Consider the following 23,763-nt stretch of genomic DNA (forward strand, 5'->3'; position numbering starts at 1 on the left):
AATCAAAATTCATGTTTTGTGCTATTTTTTCTTCACTTACTGTTCTAGATGTTTCTTTAATTGCTAGTTATGGAATTTGGTCACACTTTATTTGACAGTGGCACAATTATACTGTCGTGAGACCATCATAATTATTACATGACACTGCCATGAGCACTAATGAATGCTTATGACAAATGCCATTTTGTGTCATTCGGCAAATTATCTCCATTTTGAATGGATGTAAAATATCCCAGTTTGACATAAATGGAGTTTGTGAGATAATTTGCCGGATGACACCTAATGATATCTGTCATAAGAATTCATTAATGCCCATGATAATGTCATGTCATAATTATAATGGGCTTATTGCAGTCTGGTGTCGCCGCTGTCAAAAAAAGTGTTATTTTTCTATTTCTCCAAATAAATTAACAAATAAGCCACACTGGGCTAGAAGCCTCAGGATTCAAAATGAGGGGAAAAAAGTAGCGGTTTATAGTCCGAAGATTACAGTAAGTGTCATTGATGCAATCTGTAAAGTTTTGCAAACAGACAGAATGCCGCCTTATACTGTATAATCTACATCAATTCATTTCGCAAAACTAGAATAATAAATAGGATACAGTACCCATGTGTATTCCTCTTATTTCCTCAGCATTGTTAGAAACAATATACCTCTACTGTTAAACACTTAACTGGGGTGATGTTTTGTCTTAACTTTTGACTCAAATGCCAACCTTGAGTTCTGTCTGCTAAGCGCTCTGGAATGCAGCAATATTCAGTTTGAATGGATAATAGTCATCCTTTTATTTGATTCCCTACTGAATTCTTTTCATTTTCCACTATTATGTAATTTATAATTGAAGCTCCTATTTTAGCGAAAGCCATATTTGCATTGTTTACTTACTTAAAACGCACCATTTCAAAAGGTTCTTATTATTATATATTTTTTGTAAAAGTAAAAGCTGAGCTGGGTGAAGACAATGAAGTCAGCCTCCTTACATCTGGAGAAAGTAAACATGCCACAAAAGTCAACATTAATTTGCCGTTGCTGTCGAAAGAATTATATACAATGCACAATCGGCAGAGATGGGTAGAGTAGCCCAAAATTTTACTCAAGTAATTGTACCGTTAATTCAAAATAATATTACTCAAGTAAAAGCATTCATCCCAAAAAATGTACTTAAGTACAAGTGGAAAAGTATTTGGTGAAAAGAATACTCAAGTAATGAGTAACATTGTGAGTAACTGCTTAAGATGTATACAGTGGTACCTCTACATACAAAGTTAACTCGTTCCAGGACCATGTTTGTAAATAAAAAGGGTCGTATGTGGAGCAGGATTTTCCCATAAGAATACATTATAACTCCATTAATTTGTTCCACAGCCCGAAAACCTATGCTAAACCCTTAATAAATACTGCTGGTGCTATTGCAAAAAGCAATTACACAGAGCAAAACAAATAAATTATGAATACAAATCAGAATAATAATATAATAAAAGTAAAAATAATAATAAAAATACCTGTACTAATGTAACAAATCGGGTTCTAATGTGGCACACTCATATTTTTCCATCATTTCCAGACTTCATTTCAATGGTAAGCCTCACCTTTTACCGTTTTTCACCACCTGCACTAACATTGTTGGAACCCATGTTGATTTCTCTTACAAGAAAATCTGCTTTGAGTCTGTCTTGCGGGAAAAAATAGAAACCGTGGCGTTGTCAAAAATCATCGTATTTCGAGCATGTCGTCGGATGTAGAAACAAATGGCAAGTCAAATTTTAAGTCCGATGTCGAAAAAAGATCGTGTGTCGGAGCGATCGTATTTCGAGGTACCACTGTATATTTTTTTGAAACAATTGTATTTTTTTTCCCAGCACAAGTTATCCATATGAACTGTTATTATTATACTGTACTTTAACATATTACATAACCAGATTAAGCAAAAGAAATAAAAAAAATAAATAAATAAAAGAAAACAAAACATTGAATTCCAGCGAGAGAAAAAAAATCTACAGAAACTAAGCATTATTCGTCCAAAGAGCATGAGTGCCCTCTAATGGAGAAAACCTATTTCCTATTATGAAACTAAAAGGATCATATCGGTCAATCGGTGCCAAATAAAAGTTGTGAGCGAGAATAAAATCTGCGCTTTCGAGTCATGTTGACGGCTATATCATGATACTTAATTTTTTACGGTGCTTTAAAGACGCCACAAGATTGAACATGCTGGCGTGATTATAGAACGGCAAGCTTGAGTCTGATTGTTACGATGGAGTCATGTGATAATTATTGCAACATCTCATTGGTGAAACCGGTTGAACCACTGTTGGCATCTCTGGCAAAAAAAAGTCTAATGTAGACTAAAGAGGGAAAAATATAATGACTAGTGTAGGGCTTCAGCTATCGATTACTTTATTAGTCGATTAATTGATGAACTAGATCGAATAATCGACTAATCGGATAAGTAACATTAAAAAATGAAAACACAGGAGCTGAGCCTCAAACAGTAAAAAAAATAAATAAATAAATGAGATCTACAACAAAAGAACAATTGGCTAATTTACAAAAGTCCACTATCTTAAATGTTATAAAATGATAACTTTTTTTTAAAATGCTCTTAACAAATGGCTAAAACAAATATTTCCACTAAAAAATAATAATAATAATGATTAAAAAATAAAAATAAAAAAAAAACGGCTACCAATACCTATAAACTAAATTACGAATGCATTAAAAAAAACATGAGCTCAAACAAAAACTTTAAAAAAAAAACCAGAAGCTTATGTTGGTCTTAACAGTGAGCAGCTGGATTCAGCCATGAGTTACATCATGTTTTCTGTTGCCTTTAGAGGGCAGTGTATCCACCCAAATCAATAAAACTAAATGCAAACGCTTTCAAAACAAACCATTACAACGCCACTTTAATTAAACAAATACTCAGAGCAGCAAAATTTAATTTAAATCTTTTTTCTAATCGAATTACTTGAGTTAATCGATTAATCGTTGCAGCACTAGACCAGTGTAGCCCAAAATAGCGGAGTAAGAGTAGCATTTCTTCACCAATCTACTAAAGTAAAAGTATGGCATATGGCATATGTATATGGCATATGGCTTAGTAAAACTACTCTTAGAAGTACATTTTTCTCAAAAAGTTACTCAAGTAAATGTAACTGAGTAAATGTAACGCATTTCTACCCACCTCTGGCTGTTTGTGTTCAGTTGTAATGCTGCCTGGACTCTATGTCCAGGACAAATAGAGTAAGTTGTAAGTCGAATCTTATAACGGAAAGAATTAGATACCACAAAAACCACGATGTACTCTGATTTGTCAGTGATGTTGATATGACATAATATGATCATTTGATATTGGTTGCAGAAAATTGTTACATGAGTACAATATAATACACACGTCCATTCACTTCAACGTCCAGAAAGGGAATGAGCTGAAGCAAAACAGTTTCTTTGGCTCCAGTACAATATGTCCAAAATAATTCGATAAATTGTGGACCACAATAGTATTTTAGTCAAGATGCAAAAATGTCACTGTCATGAAAACTTTAGGTATCACTCAGAACTGTTTTTTTTTTTCATGCAAGTTCAGATTAGTGAGCACACAGCTGGTTGTTGCTTGTGTGCTGAGTGTCTGAGCCCCATGAGGAATCAGTTTTCAGTGGAATGTGTCTTTATTTTCTCCCGCCGTTGCCTAGGGCGATGCTTTGATGCAATCTGTGATGTTCTGTGAACACAGGTTTTACTGGGTTTTATTAGGCTTTGTATCATTGGTCCGGCATGGAGTGCAACAGGTTGAACTATCATGAGTTCATTGAAAGAATGGTCCTCTTTGGTCTTTTTTTTTCTTGATACATAAAATTTGTGCTTGTCAAAACAACAGTGTTGATTTGTGGTATTATCTTTTTGTACAATCCTCTATCTACTCTTACAATCAAGATTGCTTGGTGTTTTTCATAGTCCTTGTTTACGTGAACAAAATCAGATAAAACCGTCATTCAGGCTTCTTTTGAAATTAGATATGAAAATGCTTTTTTATGTTTTGTTTTTTCAAATCAATGCTTTCCATATACAGGTAGTCCCCGGGTTACGAACGAGTTCCGTTCCTCCGGTGGCGAAGTAACCCGAATTTCCGTGTAAGGCTGAATAAACCATTTAAGTACACCTACATACCCCCTAAGTCGCAAAATAGCTTTCCAAAAACATGCATCATATGTCATTTTACTGTCCTCGCCAAGATGTCGGAGCGAAGTGCTAACTAGACAGCGAGCTAAGCTCCAAAATGTCGTATCAGACAACCGTGTGGTTTGCTGACTTTAGTCAGCTGCTCATGACATCACCATTTGCAGAATGAAACTAAAATAAAAATGAAATGAAATCAGTTTCATCTTCAATAACAGCAGTTCAAATATGCGTTTATAACTAGCTACTGATACAGCAACGACAATCGACAAAAACGATTAGCATGTATCTGTTACCGTCAAAAATCATCACAAACAATCACATAAGCACACCCCAAGTATTTGAACACAATTGAAAAGACACAATAAACTGTAAAAAGGTGTTATATACATGTGTTGCCTCTGTGGATGCTTCACAAGCAACACATGTGCGCGCAGGCTTGCAGCTATAATCTGTCCCCTTTCTCTCTCACCCGGCTGCACGGCTTCTTGGTGGGAGCTGTCACTACCCGCAAATGCGCTCTTCCTCTTGTGTGCGCAAAAAATTCTTCTTCATGTATACATTTGCTCTTACTCGCGTGCCATTAGTACAACCTGCTCGTCGCTTTTTGCACCTGGATAAAAGCATACATCACAAACCAAAAGTCTATCCATTCCCTCTAAACCAAAAGTCAACATTATTTGAAAATAAAAAGTACCAAAAAAAACAAGACTCTGAGGTCGTAAAGTTGAAATCAATCGAGTACGTCACAACCCGGGGACAACCTGTACAGTAAATATTGCCAACAGTTGTGTTAAATTATAAGACGTGAGCATCTGTGTTTCATCTGAGTTTGTGACACCACAGTCAATGGCAGAGCATTGAGCGATTGTGTTGTTTGTGTGATAAATTCCCCTCGAGCAAAGTTTTGTAACTATTTTATTCAATATTTTTATTTTTATAGTTAGAATTTCAGGGGTTGGAAAATTGATGAAAAGGCTTTAATTTTCATGGAGTTGACTTTTAATTATGTACCACTTAATGTAAAAATGGGTGGCCTAGTTTCAGTGATTGCTTTGTTCCCTATTTTCTTAAATAGAATATTATAGAGGCCATTTTAGAAAAAAAACAAATCAAAATGGACATAAGTACATTTATATCAATTTATTCCTGAAACCTCATCCAGCACTCACTTTTTTATGTTTGAACAACATATGGCTTTCATTATAACATTTTCTCTTTTTTAGTGCAAACCTGCTTTAGTCCAAACCTGCTTAAATGCAGGATTCTAAATACTCCATGCTAGACATGTGCCGATTATGTATACCGTTGTATAAAAACGTCAAGGTTTTAAAACCGCAAAAATATTCTGTCATACATTCCTTAAGGTATTAGCAATAGTATTTTTTATGTCCCAAAAATGCATGGAGAAATTTTTTGCTTGCAGATGTAAAGCTCAACCCTCCCCCACCGGTTGTTGCTCAATGTCAATGAGTTAGCTTGCTACATGATGGCTGGAGGAGGTGAAACTCCTGAACTTTTTCTTCTATCGAAGAAAATGGAATCGCTGGTATGGGAATAATTCGGCTACAGAAAAGTTACAGATGGCCACGGCTTAGAAGAGGAGGGCCATCCGACATGTAAATCATGTTTGTGGGGAGAGGCTGCCGAGGAGGCAATACCTCCAATATGATTTTGCTTTTATACAAAATTTAAGGTTAGTATACAATGTCATGAACTTTTCCCACCAGCTACGAGTTACCTCCAGCGTTTTTTAGTGTGTCTAGCGGTGGTAAAACGTGGTGTTTTTTTTTTCTCTCCGGCAACTGTCTGTGTTGAGAAGGAGAGCAGTATAATGTAAACATGATACGAGTCATACACACGGGCTTTTTATGGAAAATAATTCAATTATTTTTCTTCTGACGGTGATAATGTTGATCTCTGGCTATGGGTTTAGGCTTACCAAAAGGACTACATTTTATTTTAATTTTTTTTTTTAGTATGTAATGTATTTAAACTTAACATTATACTTGTGTTCCAATTTGCTAATGTTTTGAAAATTAAAAATCCTGTTCAATGGATTTTTTTTAAACCCAGATATCTCAAAGTAACACATTTTAGAGCTGCAATTGCAATACCATGATACCGTGGAACCGTAATATTTTGGATTTAGGGTATCATACTGTCAGAATCTCATTGCGACACATGCCTACTCCATGCCTATGTTTTTGCAGTTAAAACCAAAAGGAGCCCACATTTCAGACTTATAAAATAACTAATCCGAGCAACCACAAGAGTGCAACGTACACAATCTCGACTCGGATTAGTCTAATGTTTTTTTTTACTTCAGCAGACTGCGAAGGAATGCGGCTGCGTGCTGCCAACTACTGGACGGGAGTAAGAGTGCAGCCACTAAATTGTTTATTCCCACCAAAAACACACGAGTTAAGATCGATACAGATGGATTTTGAATCGATCCGGAAATTGCATGACGTAATATTGCAGTATATCTCAGAATCGATTTTCTATAACACCCCTAATGTTTTACTGGTGGCTTGAGGTTTTTTATAATGATTCTGGTGCAGGTTTCTGACTTTGCTTGTTAAAATTAAACAGTGTATATAATGGAACGGTTGGATGTTAGATTGTTAATATAGTATTAAAAACATGCTACTGGGTGAAAAATCACATCACATTTTTAACAAAAGAGTACTTAAATTGCATAATGCTTAATGCATTTAAATAATATAAATTATAAATAATATAATTGATTGATGATAAATTTGTCAAGGTTTCTGTTAATGTGGTATTGACCTGTTTCCTTTATGGTTCGAGATGGTTTTTGTCAGCCTGAGATCTTAAGTTTGGAAGTTGTGAAAGGCGTTGCAACACTTTTAAGAGCTTTTTGACGGTCTTCGGATCTGCTTACTGTGAGAATACTGATACTGCTGTGTGTCTGTGTGTGTGTACGTCAGAAAAGAGTCTGTTATTAGGTCCCTTTGCATTCTTTCTACTTGAACACAGTCTGCACCTGTTTCTGTATGTCACACACACACAAATCACATCCTTTCGTCACCAGTTGAAACAACATATTCAGTGGGAAAATATGTCTCTGGGACATAAATTCAAATACTTTAAACATAGGAAAAACATGTCCCTGTGTGAGTTTTTTTTTCTAATGGCAATCGTGTACATAAATGTGGTTTTATGATCAGAGAGTTCAGTTCTCACAAGAGAGGAGGAGGAAAGGGTTTGAGGGGATTCAAGTTCAGCTCTAATCTCAACTACAGACTGCGTATGTGTGCGTGTGTAGGGGGGTGCTAGTAACAAAAACAATTCAGCATAACCTCTTCCCAACTCAATGTACCCATTTATTGCGTAGGTTGTTGTTTTCCGCTTAAAGCAACACTAGGTAACTTTTCAACCTTTATAAAATATTTTCATAACATTTGTGATAATATGTCGACTGACAACTAGTTTAATGACACCTCTTTTATATCTTGAGGGGGTCTGTATCAATTTCACCGACACTAACTTTGAAAAAAAAAAAATTACAAATGTGCTGACGAGTTCGGGTGGGTTTGGGGGGGTTAGCCACACAAAAGCCACACGGTTGCTAACCATCATATGCTATTGTTGAGCCACAACTGGATTCATTACCTTATTAGTAGTCATCTTTCACACAGCCGTTGGAAACATAAATGTTGTTTAATCCATCTGCAGGCAACCGGGAGATTGATTTTTGATTAATTGATGATTTTACGACACTGCGCGGGTGTGCATTTGCCCTCATGGGAAACGTACCGTTGGTCCTCATGGGAAACACAGTCTTCTTTAAGCCAAAACACTACCGCGTTTGTCCACCGGGATTGATAAAATCGACCAAAACTGAAAAGTTACCAAGTGTTGCTTTAATGTGTGTAAGTGTTTTGCCGCATTTGCACCGTAGTTTCCGGACAATAAGTCACACTTTTTTTTTTTTTTTTTTTTTTTTTTTTTTTTTAATAGTTTTAGTGGGCCTGCGACAAGTCAAGTGTGACTTACATATGTTTTATTTTTTCCAGTCAACCTGTCATGTTGTGTTTTCGAAGGGTTTTGGGGGTTTAATGAGTTGCATGTAACGAAACAGTAATCTAATTACAAAATGTATGTAACTTTAATCAGCGAGCAAATATAACAGTAACTTTTTTTTTTCCGTTAATTTGGTTGTACAGTGGTATCTCTACTTATGAAATTAATGGGTTCTGGAAGTAATTTCGTAAACTGAAAAATCTACAAGTATAGACACGTTTTCCATATAAATACCCAAATCTGTTCCGAGCCCCCCAAAATTCAGACATAAATCCTTTATAAAGCATAAAAATGCATCAAAAAATGTAACAAATACATGTTACAATGAAATTGTTGCACAAGAAACATAAAATGAGAGTTGCACATCATGTAAAAAACAAAGGATACAAGTTAATACACTGACGTAAAGCCGTCGGAACACCTCATGGTCCGAGGGGTGAATGTAGAGGTCGCTAGTATACACATATACACATACAGTAGAGGTCCCTCTTAGCCAATTGGATGCCAAGAAAATGCTAGATAATAACCAATAGAAGATTAGATATATTGAAAGTATGTTACATTCAGTAAACTCTGGGAGCTGCAAGTAGCAGCCCATACTGTATTTTTGCCTCTCACATCCTGATTATGTTGTAACAACAGGCATAATTTTCACGTTGAGGCGCGTCGTAACCTGAAAATTTATGTATATGTATATAGAGACGCTCGTAAGTAGAGGTACCACTGTATGTCGTAGTTTGTGTTGTAATTTGTCTTGTTTTTTAATGCATTATTATACAATATGAACAAGTGTTTAGTATTTTAAAAATGGCTGAAGTCTGACATTTTTCTTGGATTAATTGTGGGGTAGCGGTAAAATGCACAGTAATTGTGACATCAATTCAAAAGCATCTGGAAATTATTATTATCGTTGTAAAAAATTATTTTGCTAATATTCTAGCATTTCAATGTGAAAGCATATTCAATGGCAGATTTTTGAAACACAATATGAAAGTAACTTTTTGATGTCCCTTTCCCTTGCGTGCTGCCAATAACTACATATGTCAAGGCTATGCTTGACCCATGATTAAAGCTTGTTATATTGGGTGTCAGGGTCATACTAATCCGCACTTTGTTCCTTTGCTTCCATCAGCGAGGCGTATACGTTTCAAATTCCATCTCAAGAGGATTCCGACGCAACACCACGTAATGAAATTCCATATTAATAACTCAATGGAGCCATTTGTTTCATCCACTCCCACACCTGTGCACGTTTGCTGTTGCATGCCTCCAATTGGATCATTTATCCTTTGGGCATAGTGCATATCGCCAATAGAAATAAAAGGGTAGCATTCCTCCCTTGCAGCCATAAAAGTTAAAGGTTTTAGCAGTGTTGTTTTCTGCAGCCCTTTTAATTTTTGTCTTAGTCTATTGGACGATAATACTTATTTGTCTTAATCATATCTTAGTAGGGCTGTCAAACAATTAAAATTTTTAATCTAGTTAATCACAGCTTAAAAATATTAATTGTAATTAACTGTAATTCAAACCATCTCCAAAATATGCCATATTTTTCTGTAAATTATTGTTGGAATGGAAAGATAAGACACAAGACGGATATATACAATCAACATACTGTACATAAGTACTGTATTTGTTTATTTTAACAATAAATCCACAAGATGGCATTAACATTATTAACATTCTTTCTTTTAAAGGGATCCACGGATAGAAAGACTTGTAGTTTTTAAAAGATAAATGTTAGTACAACTTTTAGTAATTTTGTATTAAAACCCCCTTAATGTTTTTGTTTTAATGAAATTTGTAAAATTTTCAATCAAAAATAAACTAGTAGCTCGCCATTGTTGACGTCGCCGAGCCGTGACGTCACATGGGCTCCCTGCCATTCTTCCACAGTGTCTTTAACTATGCAAGGTAGTGATTGAAATACACCTAAGGTGTCAATGGTGAGTTTTAAATTACTTAAAAATCAAGCCAATGAGTGTGTTTTGTCCCTCGACTGATGCCACAGTTCCCTGTTTACTGGTCCATCCGTTGTCACTGTGAGAGAATAGGGCCTCATTAATATGGATTGAAGCGCTTTTCATTTTGTGAAAATTAATTTTTTTTGAGCGATAGGAATATTATTTTTGTTGTGCTTTCACTAAATGATAGTTATGTTTGTTGTGAAGGAGTTGCCGAAGCTTATGCCAATTAACGGTGCGGTCAAATTAACGCCTGTGTCCACTCGCCTTTCTCTGCCTCTTAGCTCTCAATGTGCAAAAAACGCCGTCATTGTAATCAGTTTGAGGCAATTCATGAGCGGGTCATTCCACCCATGCGTTAAATGCATCAAATATTTTAACGTAATTAATTTAAAAAATAATTACCGCCCATTAACGCGATAAATTTGACAGCACTATATCTTTGTCATCTCAAAATGTGTTTGTCTTCATCTAGTTTTTGTTGATGAAAAAGCAAGACTAATTTCATATAGTTTTAGTCGACGTTTAATAAAAATGTTTTCGTCTGTAAAATAAAAAAATGTTTACTCCAAAAAGAAATAAATGTTTACAACTATTCAAATGAACGTTGACAGACGAGCAAATATCGTAGCGTCTACAAGGACAACGCCAACTTGGTGACAATACACACTCAGCGGAATAACAGTACATTATTTTCAATGAATTATACCCACATGTACGTCACGAATTGTATGTAAAAAAAAAAAAAAAGGTATCCGAGAGTTTAAGACAGGGGTCGGCAACACAAAGCCTAGCTTTGTTAGCCTACTATCAAAATGACGTAGTCGGCTAAAAATACATAATGAACCTTCATGAGTTTATGTTTATTTTCTCTGCAGTCAGTGCAGTGCATCCAACGCACCACGTGACTACACTGTTGTATGATGCCACCTCAAGTTTAACTTCATTACAATATTAATGAATTGTTTCATTGCTTTTATGAAATTACAGAAATGCTAAGAAATCCATTTTTTGATGTCGTTTTTATTTTGAGGTTTCGAAAAACAACAAAATTGAACGTGCATAACATGCCCCTTATCAGGGCATGTCTTTGATTTTCTTTATTATCTCGGTTTTGTTTTTGAAGTCTGCAAATAAGTGTTCTGATATGTTGATGAATGTCTCCTTTATATGTACTCACCATCTGTGAACGGTTTTCCACTCATTATCATCTCCCGGGTTGCAACAAAACATGCAGCTGTAGTGGAGTTTGGCGATGCAATCCACCTCTTGAATCTATTTTTGCACTCCTCTAAGTTCTTCAGAAGTAATGGAATCACACTTTTTCTCTCACTCCCAGCAGGATACTCGGCTGCCGGTTTGTTAACAATAGCCACCTGCCTGGCATCCCGCCGTGCTGATAGAAACGTGTGTTGCAGGCTATGACACAAATCTTCGTTGACAGAAATGTTGAAATTTAGTATTTATTCTACACATTATTACAGCATTGGAAAACATTATGAATGTTTTTGCCATTTTTGTCCTCATACAGAAACCATAACAAAACAAAAAATATGTTTCCCTCAACAATCTTTTTCCATTTTCAAATATTTTTGAAAATGCTCCAGGGAGTCACTAGCGGCTCTCAAAACACGGGTTGCCGACCCCCGGTTTGAGAGGACGCTCGCCATTAGCATTAACCTATTGCTAACACAAATGCTATGCTAGCGCTATGAGTTACATTTAATGTGTGATGATCACGCAGCACAGACCTTTGAATGCTAAAGCAACATTGTATTTTCTCTCTGGCCGCAATAAGAAAACAAATCTTACCATGTGTGCAAGCTGGAGTGACTGGAGATGACACCGGAGAGTCGGGGGGTGCGCAGCAAGTCACAATGCAACCATACACTGATATGATGCAGGCTAACTACACATAAATGTCACACATTGTGAACATGTGACGGAAACTATTGCACATTTTCGTCTCGTTCTCGTCAGACAAAAACTGGCATTTGTGTGTCTTAATCTCCCAAAACACATTTTTAGCTTATTATCGTATCGTTATCGTCATGAAAAAAAAGTATTCGTTCACGAAATGTTTTCATTATTGCTGTCGTTGACGAAAACAACACTGTGTTTTAGCAGAACAAGAACCCTTTATTCTTAACTTGTAAAGCTGTTGGCAGATTCCATTTTCAAGCAATTTCTTATTTTAATAGTTCGTAGGCAAAAAAAGATTTTTGTGGGGTTTTTTTTCTTTTCATTTTTAGGTCATCTGGACACCATTTGTATCCTAGCCACTTGTCAACACGCACAAGTTAAAATAGTCACATCAACAAATATATTTTAGAGAAATAAGTTGTTCAAGGTTAGTTGTGGGGAGAGTTCTTGAGTGGGAGCTGTTGCGGGAAGGAGAGGAGAGCTTTTAACAGTTGTTCCAAAGCTTGCGTCATCCGGCACGAGCTAGTGTCATGGCTGAGTGTTCGCACGCTACATACACACACACATTTCCCAGCAGAGGAATGTAATAGGGAGCCCCCTTTGTCTTCTCATGTGGTCGCCGTGTTAGTGGGGGGAAATGTCACCTGTTTTGAGTGATAACAGGCCTCTACTTCTGCGTCGAGTCTCACTTTTGACACAATTCTTGTTCCAAGATGGCCATACTGCTGCTCCCCCACTGAGTGGAAAATTATTGCTTTGTTCCTAATTTGCACTTGAAACCAGACCCGAATAGGAAAAGGGCAGAAAGCGTGGTGTGACTGGCTTTTTTCTTTTAAACTCTGTGTTTACTAGAAGTAATCAGTAGGTCAGGTGGGTTAAGTAAATGGTTATCCTCATAAGAATTTAGAAGGATATTATTATTATTAAATGCTAAATTATTTTTAAACTGTTCGTCGTGGGTGTTTCTGACCTGATCGTGTGTTGTTGTTACAGGTATACGCTCCATCTGCCAGTACAGCCGACTACAACAGGGATTCACCGGGCTATCCCAATTCCAAACCAACGAGTTCTGGCTTCCCAAGTTCATTCTTTATGCCAGGTACAGTCACTATAGGAAAGAAATGGCGCATCAGTGCATCAACGTAAAATGTTCCATTTGAAAAAATTTAAATAAATTTGACTTCATCCCACATCTTATGTTTTTGTTTTCTCTCTCTCCCACATACATATCAGAAAACAGGGGGATGGATTCAATTGTATGTTTGTTGAAATAAAAACCATTATAGTAAGTGGTTGAGATTACCACATTACATGAGGGACAGATGTTCTAGGGTTCTAGTATCCATTCAATTTTGTTTTGCAATCTGTGGTCAAAAAGTAAGTGATATCAAGGAACAAACAATACATGGCTAATACCAAGTGTAGACTGCTTATACTCTTATGTCAATTGTGTTGGACCTCGTTATGCATTCAGGGGCAGAAAAGGTGAGAGTTTTGTGTAAAAACAAAGGAGGGGATTATTGTATCATAGTGGCCCTCAGTCACGAATCATCCTTCACAGAGTATTTGACACATTGCATAGACTTCATAATGTATTGACGGGCCACGGGGTGCGGGGCCGATAAATTGGGGGCCTGCGTTGTTGGCAATGCCGTCAAAGCTGACTGAGTGGAATTATGGACAAAAAGCTTTTTTCGTAGAAAATTATTGTGAATAAATGCTTAAATCCCTGAATTCTTTATACATGTGGACACAAAAGTCCCAATTCTTGGTTTCAAGCAAAAAAAAAAAAGTGCAGTTAGCATTTATTTTACGTAAATATGTTGAAGTACAATGCAAGTCTGTTAGTGAATGTAGCTAGCAGCCACCTTATGTAAACAGAGCTTTTCCATTGAAAAATCTTGTGAATAAATGCTTAAATCTCGATTCTTGGTTTAAAAAAAAAAAAAAAAACGTGCAGTTAGCATTTGTTTTACGCAAATATTGCGAACTATGATGCCAGTGCAGTAGTGGCGAATTTCTCCCATTGATATTTTTCACATTTCAAAATGCACGCATGGTACAAAAAACATAAAAATGTAATTAAAAAAATAATAATAATAAATAATAATAATAATTACCTTGAACAAATCACTCCTGAGACAATCCTTCCTGTTTGTATGCCGTACAGCTTTCGTACTTTTTCAACAACAAAATCAACAACAAAACAACAATTTCAACAAAAATCCGGCGTTAGATCACTGCGTGCGTGTGTTTGTGAATAGCTCCTCTTGATGTGGGCGGCTCCTTACTTGAAGGAGAGGCGCAGTGCATGACAGATCAGACCCCTCAATACCATTATGAAGTCTATGAACATTGTTTACTGTGTTTCAACTGATTCTACAGTTGAAGTATATTTGTTAGGATTATTTTTGTTAAGTGCAAGACAACACCTAGTATAAATGGCATTCATTTAAAAGAAAGTTGCTCAAAGTATTTATGAATGCAAATTGTGGGGTTTATTTTTTAAACCTCTGATAATGGGGAAAAAAATGTTTAACGACCAAAAAATTGACACAGCTCGTCATTTGCGGCGTTTTTGTGGTGTCAGTTACACCCACACACATACACACTAATAGACGCGAGCACAGCTGCATGTGATAAGGGGTATTAATGACATAACGAAGAAGGGCGGGTAAGTTATGGTACTCACATTCGATTTGTACAGTGGAACCTCAACATACAATCGCTTCGACATAAGATCCTTTCGACATCCGACGTAAAATTTGACCTGTCATTTTTCTCGACATCTGACGACATGCTCAAAATACGACAATTTGCAACAGCGTCGCAATTTCATTGTTTTCTTGCAAGATGAGAGCATGGCAGATTTTCTTGGGAGGGAAATTAACATGGGTCACAAGAAAGCTAGTGCAGGAGGTGAGAAAAGCAAAAAGACGCTTACCATTGAAAATAAGATGGAAATGATAGAATATGTCTACGATCTCGACGGTCCTCCTTTGACAATTGTTATTATTGTAACATCGGCAAGGAAGTCGCCAGCTTCGTCAAATTTTTAATCATTTATTGTATAATTTGTGTAACACAACACGGCTACTGTCCGCCACAGCCGAGCCAACAACAACAGAACATGAAAAGTAAAAGTAAAAACTCCTCCTCTGCACCTCTCTAACTTTCTCGTCAGTCACTGTGCGTTCAGGTACAGCATGCAGAATACAGCCACCATATTACAACCCGATTCGTCAGATTATTATTATTAATTTATTATTATTAATAGTATTATTGTTGCGATTTGTACAGTGAAGGAAATAAGTATTTGAACACCCTGCTATTTTGTAATTCTCTCACCTAGAAATCATGGACGAGTCACCGTAGGTGCATGTCCACTGTGAGAGAGATAATCTAAAAAAAAAAAATACAGAAATCACAATGCATGATTTTTTTAACAATGTATTTGTGCGATACAGCTTCAAATAAGTATTTAAACACCTGTCTATGATGAGTTCTATCCCAAGAATACCATCCCTACTGTGAAGCCTGGGGGTGGTAGCAACATGCTTTGGGGGTGTTTTGCACTGCACTGTGTTAAAGAGAGGATGGCTAGGGCCTTGTATTGTGAGATTTTGGGCAACAAGCTCCTTCCCTCAGTCAGAGCATTGAAGATGGGTCGTGCCTGGGTCTTCCAATATGACAATGACCTGAAGAACAGAGCCAGGAAAACCAAGGAGTGGCTCTGTAAGAAGCATAACAAGGTTCTAGCATGGCCCAGCCGGTCTCCAGACTTAAACCCAATAAAGATCCTTTGGACAGAGCTAAAACTCTGTGTTGCTCAGCGACAGTCCAGAAACCTGACTGATCTAGAGAAGATCTGTGTGAGTAGTGAGCCAACATCCCTCCTGCTGTGTGTGCAAACCTGCTTGAAAACTACAGGAAAGGTTTGACCTCTGTAACTGCAAACAGAGGCTACTGTTTCAAATTTTAACATTTGTTTTCTCAGGTGTTCAAATACTTATTTGCAGCTGTATCACACAAATAAATCGTTAAAAAACCATAGATTGTGATTTCTGGATTTTTCTTTTTCGATTTTCTCTCTTATAGTGAACATGCACCTACGATGAAAATTTCGGACACCTCCATGATTTCTAAGTGTGAGAACTTGCAACATAGCAGGGTGTTCAAATACTTATTTTATTCACTGTATTTACAATGTATTTGTTTAGCTATGTGTAATTGCTATTTGTATTTGTATGTAATTGATGTATATCATAAAGGTGTTGTCTTTCACCAGGACATATACATCAATGATTCTTCTCTTTTCTTAATGAGTTGCTGAATTGCTTACGTATCAAATAAATCATTTTTAATTTCCTTTTTACTAGATGGTCACCACAGTGGCGACCCCTGGAGCAGCAGTAGCAGCAATGTAAACCAACAGGGTTACCACGGGAGCTTATTAGGAGGAGGGAACTCTGCCCATGGCCCCTCTCAGAGCTCCTCCTACTGTGGGGTCCACCCTCACGACAGACTGGTGAGCCGAGATGTTTAATGATTCTTTACAAAACGCCATCATTCTCCTCATAGAAAGAAAACTTGAACTGTTCCACCTGTGGTATAATATTGGCTTAAAAAACGTAATTACAACAAGGGCCAGTGAAGAAGAAAAATAAATGGTGGCCAAGATTCCGAGAATAAAGTTCTCTGACTTTAAATTGAGAATTCTAAAAGAATTCACACTTTAAAGTGGGAATGTTGGCCAGCTTTTTTTTTTCTTCAGTGGCCGTAATCCTCTTCCATATCATTTGACCTCGAACTCAACAAATAAAAAATGATACAATAAGGAATAACTTATTTGATGTTTTTGTGGCCTTTCATCCTTCAAAACAGCAAAACAAGTACATTTTAAATCAATAATCATACACATGCTTTCAAATCAGACAATTTGAATGGTCCTATTCTCCCGTAAGGCAAGAAATAATTCAATACTTGTAACATACCGTAATTTTCGCGGTATGAGGCGCACCTGACTATAAGCCGCCACCCACCAAATGTGACATGAAAATGGCATTTGTTCATAGATAAGCCGCACTGGACTATAAGCCACAGCTGTCCTCATTTTATCATGGGTTACCTACACTAATATATATTAACTGCCAATACTTTATTTGACAGAGGCACCATACGACTTTCATACGATGTCATAAGACCAAATGAACCACCATGGTATTTGGTAACACTTTATTTAACAGTGGCGCCGTAAGACTGTCATAAGGCTATCATAATTATGACAAGACACTATCATGAGCATTAATGAATGCTTATAACAGATGTCATTTCGTGTCTTCCGGCAAATGTAAAAGATCCGAGCTGGACATAAATGGAGTTAGTAACATAATTTGCCGGATCTGTCATAAGCATTCAGTAATGCCCGTAAGAGTATCATGTCATAATTATGACGGTCTTATGACAGTCTTATGACACCACTGTCAAATAAAGTGTTACCAAATACCATAACAATCAATTAATGAAACAACTGGAACAGTCAGTGAATAAATAATTGGCACAGAACATGATTTTTGATTGTAATTTACATCTGTAGCACTGCAATGCATGCTAGGAGGCATGTGCTGCCTATTAACCCAAATAAATCAATAAATAAGCCGCACTGGACTACAAACCGCAGGATTCAAAATGAAAGGAAAAAAGTAACGGCTTATAGTCCGAAAATTACGGTATTTTATATCACTTCATTTGCTCAAGAAACTTTATATTAATTTACAAATAAGTGTCATGCAATCCTGTTAATATATTTATTAAAAATTCCATTATTTCTCTTTTTTATGTTTATGTGCAGAGCTATCCGGCACATTCATCAGCAGACATAAACTCCAGCCTTCCCCCTATGTCTAGCTTCCACCGAGGAGCTGGAAGCGGACCCAATCATTACAGCACCTCCTCTTGCTCCAGCGCTCCCACCAATGGCACAGACAGCATTATGGGTAAGATTCCTGATTATTGCCTGACCCTGAACCAATGCTGCAACTAATTTTAAAGAAAAATCTTAAAACCACATGGCATAGCAATTACTCTCTCACATTTGGGAGTCGCATTTAGTTTTGTAAAATAATTAACTCCTTAAAAAGAAATTTAACACAAAGAAAAAAAAAACAAATTCAGCATGCCCTTTAGTTTGAATACATCCGTAGACACAAACATGCACACGAAACAGCAGTTAATTGCAATGTGAAAGACACTCTTACTCCATTTTCTCTCCACCTTGACATCTACACACATGCTTATACACTCGCATGCACAACATGCCATATGGACACACTGCTTTGAGTCCAAATAGAACAAATAGGAAAGCAATAAAAAACAGATTTAAAGTTTGTTTTCATGGAAAGACATCTGCAACATTCCAGAAAGCTATTGGGTCCATGCGCACACGCACACACATGCATATACAGCACAAATTGAGTAATTTGGAATGAACCAAGTAGGCGAACTAAGAGAATGGCAGGGAAATGATGCAAAGAAACATTTGAAAAAGAATTACCAATACCACTAGATGCAGCGGCTGTTTGTTGGAGACAAAGTAAAAAGTCCAATTGTGTGTTTTATTCAACCTTTGCAGTGCAGTTTAGACCAAAACATTTGCAACAGCCACCTTTTCAGAATATACTTCTGATGTTTTAAAGTGCCTGTGACACGAAAAAGCATGTTTATTTCATAATACACGCGGTATTTTATGCCCCTGAATGATATGGACCGCTTGGATGTGTGTAGAAGCGATCGCTATATTTATTTAGTTTTTTGAATCCCGCGCCATGAAAATGAGTGACTTCCGGCTTCGGTCTTGCATTGAGGAGGAGGGCGCTGTGACGTGTACGGTAGAAGACGTTCTCTTCACTATACAGTGTACTGTTGTGTATGAGGACGAAGGATTCAGCTGATTATGCGGATTAATACTTTTATTTTTTGCATCACGCCAGCCAAACGGCTGCAGAAAAATCATTCTGTATGCGGGAGAGGCGTATGCGCCTTTTTGGAGTTTCAAAAGGTTCCCATTCACCGTGGATATTTACTGTGGGACCATTGGACTTACAAGGAAGTGAGTAAACATCTTGTTTTGTATTATGTCAAATACGAATACAGTGATTACAAAGTAAACACTATAAAATTCCTTTAAATAAAGGACTACTTACGTTTGATCATTGATAGGCATGTAAAAAGCTATCCTCATGCTCATTAGCAGTTAGCCGTTAGCGCGTTAGCTACACAACAACTCCAGCCACCCTCCTCCAGGGAACGAACTGTAAATTGCTCTCCGCCGGGCGGTTTGCCGATCCGCAAAGAAACTCGACAACCGGGTCGTCATGTCAAATAATCCAGGCTAGTTATGTGTGATTTTCCACTTCGAAGACTTTGAAACATCCCTCGGTTCGGGTTAGCATGTCGGCTAGCTGTCACTCCTTCTGGTCTGTTTACATTCTCCGAAGCCGGGGAAGGGAAATTACATATGTCCGATTTAGGTGTCATAAAATATCGTTCGGGAGGTGTGACAGTAAAGGTGAAGTCGACTGTTTTGACCATTATGGAGTAATTTTGCCATTTCGTCTTGAACACTATGTAACTTTTCAGCCTTTATAAAATATTTTCATCGCATTTGTGATGATATGTCAACTGACAACTAGTTAAATGATACCTCTTTGTTAATCTTGAGGGGTGTCTGTATCACTTTCACCAGCACTAATTAACTTCGAGGAGGGTGGCAGGACACACAAAAAACTACAAATATGCTGACTGCTTTACAGCATACGTCACTTCCCCCTGTCTCCATTCATTATAAAGACAGACGTCGCTCGAATTCTGCAAAGATGGCAGAGTAACAAAAGTGGCAAAAAGTTTTGTCCAATGAGGAAAAAAAGGAAGGCTACCAGGATAGTCAAGAATAAACATTGGCCTGGCTTTCACTCGCTCATTGTGTCCCTTATTCCATAATTTCACTTCTGCTTTCAACATGTGAAAGTTTTAAAACTGTTTCATCATTTAAATGTTCAAGTCAAGATTTTGCCGATTTAGGAATATTTTAGATATAAAGTTAATTAGGTTTGCTCGGAAGGTTCGCTACAATAGCCTTCCAGAGAAGTCTACTGCTTTAAGATGGTGGCTATTAACTAACACCAGCGAGTCTGTGTACTGCATCTACTTCTTTATACATGTGATATCTACCGTAGCATTATGTGGGCGTAGTTTTATAGCGGCTGTCGGCCGCAGTGAGGGTTTTTTTTTTTTTTTCATCTAGCGGCATGAGTTGAGCCATTGCACTGAGCTGTACATGATGTTTACTTTCGGTCCGTTCCTCATTGCGTCTCGAAGACCGTGCTGACTGTTTTGTAGTTCCGCTTTTCTTGGCATATTTCAATAATTGGAATTTGGGTGTTTGTGAATCTAATCATGCACGGGCGAATCATGAATAATCTAAAAATCAGAAATTTCGCACACCTCTATTGCTAACCGTCATATGCTATATTTAGCTTCAACTGGATTCATTACCTTATTACTATTCATCCTTTACACAGCCGCTGGAAACAGAAATGTTGTTTAATCCATCTGCAGGCGACCAGGAGATTGATTTTTGATTGATTGCTGATTTGCGGGTGTGCGTTGGTCCACATGGGAAACGCAGTCTCCTTTAAGGCAAAACACTACCGCTTTTATCCACCGGTATCGCTAAAATCGACTGAAACTCAAAAGTTACATAGTGTTCAACTGTTCATTTAAACAATTGGCATTTCACCCCTGGATTTAAGACAAAAAGGCACATAACCAGCTTAGTGAACACATTGGTTTGATGACCATTGGGATTCATGTCTGTGTAGGGAACAGTGTTTTTTTTTTTTGGGCAGACCATTTAATTTTCGTCTTAGTCTTTTGGACAAAAATACTTATTAGCCTTCGTCATATTTCAGTCATTTCAAAATGTTTTCGGTTAGTTCTACTCGACGAAATCTCATACAGATTTAATCCGGTTTTAGTCGACAAAATCACATGCAGATTTCGTCTAGTTTTAGTCGAGTTTATCAAATTTTTTCGTCTGTAAAATTCATAAGTTTTATTTCCCCCCCACCTGTAAGCCACGAACTATATGTAAAAAAAAAAAAAAAAAAAAGAAGTTGCCTGAGCGTTTAACACTGGGAAGCTTGGGATTTTTTTTTTTTTTTCGCTATTCTTAGAGTCTAGCCAGAAGTTGCAAGCAATCATGATTTCCCAGTAATTGCTTATTTACCAAACAAAACCGCCGAAGTGCGCTGTAAGCTAAATGCCATTTCGCCAACTGGCTCTCCTCTAGACTTACTGACCAAAAAGCCAAGTGGCTCTGTTTTAGATTGGCCAACATTTTAAGAGGACGCTTGCCATTCTAAAGCTAATGCTAGGAGTTACATTTAGCATCTGATATTCACACAGCACAGACCTTTAAAGGCTAAAGTAGCATTGCATATTCTCTCTTGTCAAGATGAGAAAACAAATATTATGGTGTTTCCAAACAAGAAAGGTGGAGCGCAGCCTAGCTTTAGACACATCCTAAACTCCAGTGAGGAGAGTGACGGAGTGGCACAGCACATCTCACATGAGTGATACAACTCAAACACTACTACAATGCAAGCTGATGTACTCCACGTACAATATGAAAATGTCACGCATTGTGAACATATGACTGAAAGTATGACGCATTTCCGTCTCGTTGTCATCTCGTCAGACGAAAACTTGCATTCGTCTTGTTATGTTCTAGTCTCCCAAGCCATGTTTGCAGCTTGTCATCGTCATGAAAAATACAGTGGGGCCAATGAGTATTTAGTCAACCACTAATTGTGCAAGTTCTCCCACTTGAAAATATTAGAGAGGGCTGTAATTGTCAACATGGGTAAACCTCAACCGTGAGAGACAGAATGTGGAAAATAAAAAATAAAAAAACAGAAAATCACATTGTTTGATTTTTAAAGAATTTATTTGCTAATCATGGTGGAAAATAAGTGGTCAATACCAAAAGTTCATCTCAATACTTTGTTATTTACCCTTTGTTGGCAATAACGGAGGCCAAATGTTTTCTGTAACTCTTCACAAGCTTTTCACACGCTGTTGCTGGTATTTTGGCCAATTCTTCCAAGCTGATCTCCTGTAGAGCAATGATGTTTTGGGGCTGTCGCTGGGCAACACTGACTTTCAACTCCCTCCACAGATTTTCTATGAGATCTTTGAGATCTGGAGACTGGCTAGGCCACTCCAGCACCTTGAAATGCTTCTTACAAAGCCACTCCTTTGTTGCCCTGGCTGTGTGTTTGGGATCGTTGTCATGCTGAAATACCCAGCCATGTCTCATCTTCAATGCCCTTGATAATGGTAGGAGATTTTCACTCAAAATATCTCTATACATGGCCCCATTCGTTCTTTCCTTTACACAGATCAGTTGTCCTAGTCCCTTTGCAGAAAATCAGCCCAAAGCATGATGTTTCCACCCCTATGCTTCACAGTGGGTATGGTGTTATTCGGATGCAATTCAGTATTCTTTCTCCTCCACACACAAAAACCTGTGTTTCTACCAAAAAGTTCGATTTTGGTATCATCTGACCATAACACATTCTCCCATTCCTCTTCTGGATCATCCAAATGCTCTCTAGCGAACCGCAGACGGGCCTGGATGTGTACTGGCTTCAGCAGGGGGACACGTCTGGCAGTGCAGGATTTGAGTCCCTGGCGCCGCAATGTGTTACTGATAGTAGCCTTTGTTACTGTGGTCCCAGCTCTCTGTAGGTCATTCACTAGTTCCCCCCGTGTGATTCTGGGATTTTTGCTCACCGTTCTTGTTGTCATTTTGATGCCACGGAGTGAGATCTTGCATGGAGCCCCAGATCGAGGGAGATTATCAGTGGTCTTCTATGTCTTCCATTTTCTAATAATTGCTCCCACAGTTGATTTCTTTACACTAAGCGTTTTACCTATTGCAGATTCAGTCTTCCCAGCCTGGTGCAGGTCTACAATATTGTCTCTGGTATCCTTCGACAGCTATTTGTTCTTGGCCGTAGTGGAGTTTGGAGTGTGACTGACTGAGATTGAGGACAGGTGTCTTTTATACTGATAATGAGTTAAAACAGGTGCCATTAATACAGGTAACGAGTGGAGCCTCGTTAGACCTCGTTAGACCTCATTAGAAGAAGTTAGACCTCTTTGACAGCCAGAAATCTTGCTTGTTTGTAGGTGACCAAATACTTATTTTCCACTCTAATTTGGAAATAAACTCTTTAAAAATCAAACAATGTGACTCTGTTTTTTTTTCTTCCACATTCTGTCTCTCGTTGAGGTTTACCCATGTTGACTATTACAGGCCTCTCTAATCTTTACAAGAAGGAGAACTTGCACAATTGGTGGTTGACTAAATACTTATTTGCCCCACTGTATGTTCATTGACGAACTATTTTCGATATTGTCGTTTTTTAAGAAAACAACACTGGTAGGGCACAAAAACTTCGACTTTCCTTCAGTTTCATGTCGCAGTATTTTTACATAATTGAAAGTTAAGAAGCATTTATTCATGTCCTGCAAAAGTATTGCTGTTTTTTGTTTGTTTGTGTTTGTTTTTTTTTTTTTTTTTGT

General features: G+C 37.5%; 1 protein-coding gene across 7 annotated transcripts in view; it reads left to right on the top strand.

Annotated features, from left to right (window-relative positions):
• LOC130905156 (transcription factor 4-like) overlaps positions 1 to 23,763 on the top strand; it is a 356,325-nt gene that overhangs the window by 263,422 nt on the left and 69,140 nt on the right. For all 7 annotated transcript variants that reach the window (XM_057818269.1, XM_057818267.1, XM_057818270.1 and 4 more), the window contains 3 exons: positions 13,108 to 13,213; positions 16,494 to 16,642; positions 17,966 to 18,110. In XM_057818269.1, coding sequence (XP_057674252.1) covers positions 13,108 to 13,213; positions 16,494 to 16,642; positions 17,966 to 18,110 — 400 coding nt within the window. The remainder of the gene's footprint in view (positions 1 to 13,107; positions 13,214 to 16,493; positions 16,643 to 17,965; positions 18,111 to 23,763) is intronic.

This window comes from Corythoichthys intestinalis, chromosome 17 (genome assembly GCF_030265065.1).
Source record: "Corythoichthys intestinalis isolate RoL2023-P3 chromosome 17, ASM3026506v1, whole genome shotgun sequence".
Classification (NCBI taxonomy): domain Eukaryota; kingdom Metazoa; phylum Chordata; class Actinopteri; order Syngnathiformes; family Syngnathidae; genus Corythoichthys; species Corythoichthys intestinalis.